We start from the raw sequence: 9,817 nt of genomic DNA, 5'->3' as shown, positions 1-9,817 counted from the left end.
GAGCCTTATCAATATTGCTTTGTTATGTTCCATTTTGTTCATTTATTTCGTTCGCGTCTCGAAATATGTCATCATCTCTTCTCTTGCTAAAAAATGGATTTGATCTGGCTCGTTGCATGAGTTGCGTTAATTAATTGAGTGTTCAACATGCTCTCCTTTTGATTTTGAGTTATAGGTCTGTTGATTTTGATTATTGCTAGCGTGCTTTTGTCTTCTGTTAAAGATCTTTTTATTCCAATAAGCTTGCTTGTATACCTTAGTGTTCTCATCTTTGAAGTATGCCAAAATGGATTTATTAATAGTTGTTTATGTGTTAGTTTCAAATAGTTTGAACTCGAGTGAATAGACTTCCCTAAATAATTACTTCGATTCGTGGTTTTGTTAAATGCTAGCGTGATTTTGTTTTTGTTTTGTCAAAGATGTCATTATTTTATTTGGGAAAATTATCGACTCAGCTAATGTTTTAAAAAATAAGTGGTATGCATCTATTGTTTTCTACACCTTCGGTTACTTAGCTATTTGAATGGTGTGATTAGATGCAAAGTGTTTTGCCAAATTCCCATATTATCTTTTCTTAAAGCAATGGGTATAATTTCACTATTTTGGCATACTCTTCCATTTCTTTTTTTTATCTTGATCAGTTCGTAAATTGGCTTCTTTGCCTTTCTTCTTTTGTGATACATGTGAATCTGCTTTGAGCCCTCATGGACTTCTCTGTTCCCCTTGCATTTCGATTTGGGCAGTAAAGGCCCAAATTTGTTCTTCTTACTTGAGTCAACCTCATTATCGGGTCAGCGAATCTGGTGTATAAGTTGAAAGAAGCAAGATAATGCTGGAAATTAAATTTTGAAGCGCCAAAAAGGTCGAAAACAGGCTGATATACCTGTTGTATACACCGATATACAGTTAAAAAATATAATATATAGATCCAAAATGTGAAAATCCAAATTGATAAATGCAGAAATACGGAGCTCGAATAAAATCACATATCCGAGAGTTCGAGAACTAGCGGTATACATGGTGTATACACTTGGTGTATATCATAACAAGTGAGAATGATAAGGGCCAAAGGCCCAAGAAAAATTCAGCAGGTCCAAAGGAGTTAATGGGCTGGCCCATGGCTGTTGGCAAAGTGGTAGACTTAGGACAGGTGGACCATAAGGCCAATTTAATTGGATTTGGTCCAAAGACCAAGTCTAATTATTTCTTTTCCCTCTCTTATTATTTATATTGTATTGTTCGACTAACTTTGTCTATTTTATAATTTAATTAAATTAAATTTTCAAAGATAGCCACTTCATTTTTTATCATATTCAAATTAAAATATTTATATTTTTTATACTTAACTTTATTTTTATTATTGGTCATGCAACTTGCAATTATTCCCTTTAGAATGACCCCCCTTAGTTTATTTCCCCTTAAAAATAATTAATAATAATAATTAAAAAATGTATAAATAAATAAACAAAATAAATGAGTTCTTTAACTTATTTAAATTTTAAAAAAATTAGTCAAAGTCACTTTAATCAAATCGCTGGTCAACCACAAGTTAGTGGACATTCCGAGGGCCTAACACCTTCTCGGAATGTACATTTGAACTCGGACCCTTTTATTTTAAATTGATTTTATCTGTTTAAGTCTTTTGAATACCTTAAGGTTTTTCTTGATTCTTATTAAAAATTAAGTGGCGACTCTGTTCTTTTGGAAAATCGATTTCTCTTAAACCATAAGTTTCATCGATTTTTCGAAAACTTAGTCATTTTTATTTTATTTATATTCTCGAGTAAAACACTCTTGACAGTAAAGTTGCCTGAATTTTCAATGCTCCAGTATGCAATATCATTTCCTTCTTCACCCAAAGGAGTTTTGATTCTTTCTGTTATGTGTTGTACTATGTCTTCTAGTAGGCCATCTTTCAACTTCTCCAAGTTTCATTCCCCATTTGAGACATAAGTTGTCACCTCTGATTCTTCCTCTATAAGTCCCTCAGGAACAATGAAGTATAAAGTGCCAAGTCCCGTCCAATTTTCAAACCAAAAGCTAGAATTTTCTTGCTATGGTTTCCAATCGATCAAATGCTCAACCACTTCCCTAATTTGTATCATTTTTTCCATACACTTGAACTATTTCTTCCTTCTGCTAAAATCGGATGAAGCTTTTTAAAATATTTGTTCCATATGAACAAACTCCACAGGCTTGTAGAGGTTCTAAAATTCCACCAAAAGTTTAGCAAATAGAGCATTTGAGGTGTCTTTTAGAGATCTGAAACCTAGACCTCCTTCATCCTTTGGTGTGCACAGAGTATCCCAGGCCACCCAGTGTTTGTTTTTCATCCCTAGTGTATTATTCAAGAAAAATTTAGAAAAAAATTGATGTATTTGCTTGAGCACTCCAACCAGGGGGGTCATAGCTCAGAGCAAATAGACAAGAATAGTTTTTAGCACATGCTTGATCATTATGTATCTTCCAACAAATGAAAGAGTCTATTTTGCCAAGATTGAACCATTCTCATAATCTTTTTCACTAGATCTTCAAACTATATTATTCTCCTCTTTCCATAAAAAAACATGACACCCTAGATAGGTAATTGGAAAATAACCTTTCTTCATGTCTAGAGTTTTTTTAATTCTATTCACAGTATGATTATCAATCTTGTGGTGGAGGTAGAAACTACTCTTCTCGTTGTTTATTAATTGTCCGGACGATTTCTCATATTTTGAGAATATTAATTAAGGGTTTATCATTTCTTGTACAAAAGAGTATGGTGTCATCTGCATAGGATAGATGATTGATTTGAGGACTCCATTTGGGCATATCAAATCCTTTAACAATTGGTTCATTATGCAGATTCTCATCGCGATCACGACCCAAGGTCATGCAATCGCGATGAGTAAGGCATTAAAGTTGACCATTGTCATAGCGGCAAGACCCACACGATCACGATGCACCCAAGATGATGCTACATGATCCCGATGAGGGAGTCTCGCGTTCACGATGACTAAAATGACCATGCACTAGAACCTGAAACCATCCAAACTCAAAATAATTAAAAGGACCCTCGAGATTCATTCGAAACCCTTTACAAGGACAATTTTATTCTTTTCTATTATGGAAATACAATTATTACACAATATTCAAGTTAGAGTATTGGTATTTAAACATCTACTTCAGAAAATAATTAAATAAATACCATAAAACTCATATTGTGCAGTTAAACTATTCTTAAATTTGGTCAAATTATCTCAGTCAACTTTATGCAGTACTATTAGACAATCAACCACTCTTATCTTATATTCCCATATAGGTACTCACTTCTATATATATATATATATATATATATATATATTATTCTACTTTGCTTCTTTTTGTTTGTACCAAATATGAGTCACTTGGCTAAAAAAAGGTGTAAGAATACCAGGAATCTCGATGAGAGTGCGAGAAAAGTCATTTTAGGGAAAATATTATCATCACTATGTAATCAAGCAGAAGAACTGTCTATTCTATGTGATATAAAAGTCGGTGTGGTTGATTTTACACCTGGAGAAACCAAAGCTTTTGCTTGGCCTTGTTTAACCCAGGCTAATGCCACATTAAATGAGTATTTAGCTTGCGATGAGGCCAAACAACAAATTAAGTTGTTCACACAAGAAACCTATCTTCAACGAAAAGTTGATGCTCGGAAAAACTATATTGATAAAATAGAGCAAACAACTGAAAAGAAGGAAATGGAGAACCTATTCAACCAACTTGCTTGCGGAAAAAGCATTCAGGAACTAGATGCTAGAGAAACTAAAGGTTTGTTAAAGCTATTTGAAGCAAAGCAGACTAAACTTAATGAAAGGAAGACTAAACTCAATGAACATGTAGATGGGAATGTTTTAAATCAAACTGGTGCTAATGATAGCAATGTTGGAGAAGAGAATGATGGGAGTCCTTAGGATGTCGATTGGTCATGTAGTACTTTTATATTCTTCAATCATTATTTTGTCATTATGTCTTTAAATAGCGCTTCCTAGTTATTAGACTGTCGCTCATTGTTCATCTATTTATGTTATAGTTGTCATTTAAATAATATATAAAGGATATTTTATTTAAGTCTAGTCAATCAAGTTATAAGTATCCTTCAATTTTTATCAAATAAAAATGCTTGTTGTATGTAGTTTGTTCCCATTTTCTCACTGACGGTTGGCGCGTCATTCATAGGTACTCTGTTAGAGTGAGTGCGATTAACATAAAGTTAAGGTTTGTGAATAACAAATGAAAGACTCATTGATCAATATAGTGAGTTGAAAGTTATGAGGTCTCGAGTCCAAATTCAAGCGCCACACAAAAACATTATGATTTCCTCTCATTTGTCCAAGCTTTGGTGAATAGAATTACCCAATCCTTACATTATTGGGGAGTATAGGTGCCCTATGAAATTAGTCAAGGTGTGTGCAAACTAGCCTGAATGCTACAATTTCAAGAAAATCTAGTTTTGTGTATAATTTGGAATTTTCTCCAATAAACCTATTTTTACAACGAATGGTAATCTCATCCAATATAAAAAATAAAATTATTAATCGACAATATAATATGACTTTGAAACGATTTTAGTCGATCCCTTTTCAATTAGTATTTTTCTTATATGTAATTATAAAAGTAATGTCAATTGCAATCAAATTTCACTCATTGCACTTATCAATTAAGGAATTGACCACTTTTTTGGGGTAAAATCTGTTGGGCCAAGCCCAATTTATTTATAGGTAAAGAAATCAAAATAATAATTAAAAAAAAAAAGATAGACAGTCTAGTCCTACTAATATAACTCAAAAAAAAATTAAGGAAAGTAAATTAATGGTTTTGAGAGCTCAATCATCCGCCTCTTTTCAGCTCCTCCTTCATTGATCTCGTAAGTTATTCTCTTGCTGCTCTCTTTTTTTATATTTAAGTTGATTCTCGGTATCTCTTCCATAATTTCCATTGTTTTATTGTTTTTCAGTTGCAAGCTCATCTCCTGAAATTTTCTCTATAGCTCGAAGGACTATGATGCATTCTCTTTCGATTAAGTTTTTATGTGTTGCTGATTGAAGGTCCATATCCAACTTCCCCTTGTATCTAATAAATTGATTTATTTCTGCTAGATCTAGGTATTGTACACTCTTAAACTCCATCTATACACAAATGTATTGGGTATTGCTTTCTTCAAATGTTGTCTTGTTTCCTGATGATTATGAAGCTTTATTCGTCATCAACTTTGATTTTGTATGCTCGAGTTGTTCTCTAGGTTGATCCTTTTAGTCTTAATTCTCATATTTGGGAGCTCAGAGTTGTCACTATTTACTACTTAGGATCTTCCTGGCCTGAGTTGGTAGATCTAGAAAGGTTGTATAATATATTGAACTTTGATAGTTCAAAAAATGATTAGCTAAAAAATCAACTAACCTGTTACCTTCTCTGAATGTGTGTGATATATGAGCATGCATAGTTTGAATGTATTCCTGGATTTCCTCTATCATGTTTGTCACCTCGCATGGGGTTTCCATTGTTTCTAAATCATGTTCTTACTGCCTAAGGAATCTGTTTCTATGATAACATTGTGAATATTAGCTCTTTGACAGTATCTCATAACTTCTAGTATAGCTTTAATTTCTGCCTCTGTACTAGTAGTATTCTGAATCACTTGTGCTTGAGCAAATACTAAGTCTCCTTTTTCAATCCTTAAACAAAAACTATATGAACTCCTCCCAGGGTTTTCTCTACTAGCCCCATCAGTGTTGATATTTAGCCTACCGGTTAGTGGTAAAACACAAGTGATTTTAGCATAGTATAGCTTGGGTCTATAGCTACTTAAACTTCTGATCATATATGTCCACTCTGTTGGAAAGCTATTTAACCATGGGAATCTTACTCTTATGAACTGATATGTCAAGTGGTGAATCAGATATTTCAGTTTGTTGTAAGATATGTCGTTTTCATGTCAAATAGAATTTCTTCTTTTCCAAAGCTCCCAAATTATAAAAGTAGGGAGGACTTTCAACATCGGCTTCAATTTAGGTGTTGATGTAGTGTTCCACCAAGTGATAAGTACTTGTGAAAACTGCATCCCTTCCATAGCAATGCTTGCACATAAAGCAAATTGTCTTCATAGTCTTGCAGCTATAGGAGATGTTAGAAAAAGATGGCTCATTGTTTCCTGTCGATAAGCCTCACAACACTAGTATCTTGGAGAAATATTTATGTGCATATTTTTGAGATTATCATCAGTAGAAATCCTTCACCTCAAAACTCTCCACTTGATCGCTGCTCGAGTCGAACCTGTGTGGTAGAGGTTGTCATTGCTCTGCTCGTTTTTTGTCTCAAATCGTTGCCCCCGAAAAGGTAAAATTCTTCTTGATCTCAACTCGTTTATTCAATGTTCTGTTTTGTGAATTGAAAACTTTATGCGGATGTTTCTTTTTTCTTTCTTCCTCGAACGCCTATGCTCTTTCTTGGCTTATTTTGGCTCTTAGTGATCAGTCTTTCGGTTCGAGGTGATACATTTCAGTTGTTGAAGTTGTTGAGGCACGGAACATGCCTTTATGCATAGTTTATGCTCAGAATGCCTTTATTTAAGAGTTTGGTTTTTGTTCCTTTTGATTCTAATGTCCAAAGTTTGTCTTCCTTGTTGCTCCTTGTTCTTGTTTGGCATCTGTTAAAATGGCTGGAATAATGTCTTTATTGTGTGTTCGATTTCGATGTCTACTCTCTCTGCGTTTCAAGCTCAATGATTTATTTTTAGTAGCTTCAAGATTTTGAATAGAAGAAAGGGATTTGTTGGTTCCAGCCTTATCAACATTGCTTTGTTATGCTCCATTCTGCTCATTTATTTTGTTCGCATCTCGAAATATGTCATCCTCTCTTCTCTTGTTAAAAATGAATTTGATCTGGCCCGTTGCATGAGTTGCGTTAATTAATTGAGTGTTCAACATGCTCTCCTTTTGTTTTTGAGTTATAGGTCTGTTGATTTTGATTATTGATAGTGTGGTTTTGTCTTCTGTTAAAGCTCTTTCTATTCCAATAAGTTTGCTTGTATAACTTAGTGTTCTCATCTTTGAAGTATGCCAAAATGGATTTATTAATAATTGTTTCTGTGTTAGTTTCAAATAGTTTGAACTCGAGTGAATAGACTTCCCTAAATAATTACTTCAGTTCGTGATTTTGTTAAATGCTAGCGTGATTTGTTTTTGTTTTGTGAAAGATGTCATTATTTTATTTGGGAAAATTGTCGACTCAGCTATTGTTTTAAAAAATAAGTGGAATGCAACTATTGTTTCTACACCTTCGATTACTTAGCTATTTGAATGGTGTGATTAGATGCAAAGTGTTTTGCCAAATTACCATATTATATTTTCTTAAGAGTTAGGTAGAAGGGGTTATGTCACGCCTGAGCCTAGATCTTGGATGGAGTTGGCACTCGATGTCATTGCTGACCCAAGCATGTCCATAACATGATATTAGACATGAACATACATCTAGTTATGAGTGGAAATGTAGTATGAAAATATTTGAAGAGACAAGTTTTGTAAAAGAATTATTTTGCATAAATGTAAGTCATATAGTACTGAAATCACTGACAAAGGACACAGAGGTCCAAACTAAAGCATAACAAATTGTATGTTTATGAAACCTCTAAACATAATGAAGTAATGTCTATCGAGACAAGGCCCCTGATACACCTTAAACACATAATCATAAAATTCTAAAAAATGAAGACTAAGTGTACGTCATACAAGCTTAAGAAGTCCTACATTGAAAAAATATAGGAGAGATGTTGGTTGTATAAGTAAGCGGACCTTACACACTAGTGATACGTTTTAAAGTCATACGGTTCTAGACCCAGAACAGTAATATCACTAGTGGGCAAGGTAGTTACAAATGGTATCAGATTCACTCTTGTGTAAGCCTCGCCGATGTGGGCTAGAGTTCAACTAAATTAAGGAAAATCTCGGTAAGATGAGGCAAACTTCAATGTTAAGTTATGCAAATCACATGCATTGGGGCAAACCTCAACGAGGGTGTTGAATCCATAAAATAGGGTATATGTGACACCCCAACTTAGATTAAGAAATCTCATATTGACAAAACACACAAAAAGATATTGAGTATATAAGTAAGCAAACCTTACACGTTAGTGATGCATTTCAAAATTGTGTGGGACCTAAAGCGAACAATAGAATTAGCAAGATGTATCGTTACACTAGGCCCTGGACACAGAGAGGGGGCTCACTAATAGTAGAAGATATGGAATCTACTGAGCAGATTGATCATGTATATGCGTACCTAAGTCTATGTCAATCAAAAGATGCAGCGCTCCCAACAAAAGGGGTGTAAATACATGTGGAATAGTACTGTCTATAAAATGAAAGAATGAAATATAACATACATATCAAGATCAGTAGAAGCAGTCAACATAATTATGGTCGTAACATATGAAGGTTAATTAAGAGATAAAGTCGTTTAGATTGTCTTAGGGATATTTCTTTCATCATTTTTTAGTTCGTTATGAGAGTCTAACAGTGTAACCAGACAAATATTAGAGACTATTTTAAGAGTTATAAATAGTTAATTAGTAACTCTTTTCACACTGAAATTTGGATGAAAATACCCCAACTTAAACGTGGAAAATTTCAAGAGCAACTACTGAAGTTTGAATATCTGTTAGTTTAAAATTCTGTGAATTGTTGCTAGAGTTTAAAGTGTGCAGTTTCAAGACTTTTAAGTTATACTTATCAAAAAGAAAAAATTACCATGGATGAAATTTTAAAAAAATCACATTATTTCATGTATCTATAGAAGGGTTTGTTCAAGTTTTGAGATACATTCATAGAGTTCAACTTTTTTGATTGCAACTCTCCTTATGGAGTAAAATAATTCTTCAAAATTATATAAAAATACTTATTCCAAGATCAAGACACTTATCCTTGTTTGGATGGTTTTACTCGTATTGTATTATTAGTTTAAATATGTTTTGATTGCTACTTAAATTTTATTGTATTGTATCATTGAATTCATCATAACGATGAAAAACCTCATTTTGTGTAACAACTAATTCGGTGTGATTGTATCGTTACCTTAATACTTCTTTCTCATTTTGTCTTTATCATATCACCCTAATTTTGTGTATAAATTTTTGGGTTTCTTTATTGATTTTTTTCACTTTATTTAGAGTTTTATTTTATTTGAATTATTTTATTATTATTATGTCGTATAGATATTGTGTATTTTTCATAATGAAAATATTTCTATTTACCCGTAGTGTCGCTAGCAGGGTAAATATACGTTTACAAGCTATTTTGAATTTTCATGTATTACTTATTAATCAAAAATCTTGTAAATTAAATTGAATTAACCCAAAACAAATTGAACTGACTGAATGTCCGTCCTAATTCGATGTCCATCACTAGTAATAAGTTCTTATTAAAGACATTGGCACCCACAACCTTTAAATCTTAGATTCACCTCTGTCTACAAGCAATTAGTTTTATGTAACTATATATCATTTCAGGAAAAAAAAATCATTTCATTTTTTTTATAAGAACTAGTAATTAAACAATAAAATGATGAATTTTGTATTTAAATAAGGCAGAGTTAAACATATTTGAAATTTATTAAGAACTATATATGGGTCAGCAAACTGATTTGGTCATTTGGATAATTGTTAAATATAGATGAATTTTGATCTGATAATTTTGCCTTTGATAGTATGAGTTTGACTTGAGCAAATGCTCATTTCTAACCACAGAAGAAGCACAAAATGAATTGAACTCTTGTGGTGACAAACAAAAACAATAAGCAA

At 32.9% G+C, this 9,817-nt stretch overlaps 1 protein-coding gene across 1 annotated transcript; it reads left to right on the top strand.

The window, feature by feature from the left end:
- The first annotated feature begins 3,380 nt into the window (after positions 1-3,380).
- On the top strand, positions 3,381-3,938 carry LOC125840754 (uncharacterized). The gene has a single exon (XM_049519727.1). It carries the CDS (start codon positions 3,381-3,383, stop codon positions 3,936-3,938), a length of 558 nt encoding a protein of 185 aa, XP_049375684.1.
- Positions 3,939-9,817: the final 5,879 nt, after the last annotated feature.

Source organism: Solanum verrucosum, unplaced genomic scaffold (assembly GCF_900185275.1).
Source record: "Solanum verrucosum unplaced genomic scaffold, falcon-dt-bn FXZP01000187.1, whole genome shotgun sequence".
In the NCBI taxonomy this organism is placed as follows: Eukaryota; Viridiplantae; Streptophyta; class Magnoliopsida; order Solanales; family Solanaceae; genus Solanum; species Solanum verrucosum.
This window is presented reverse-complemented; position numbering and strand designations above follow the sequence as displayed.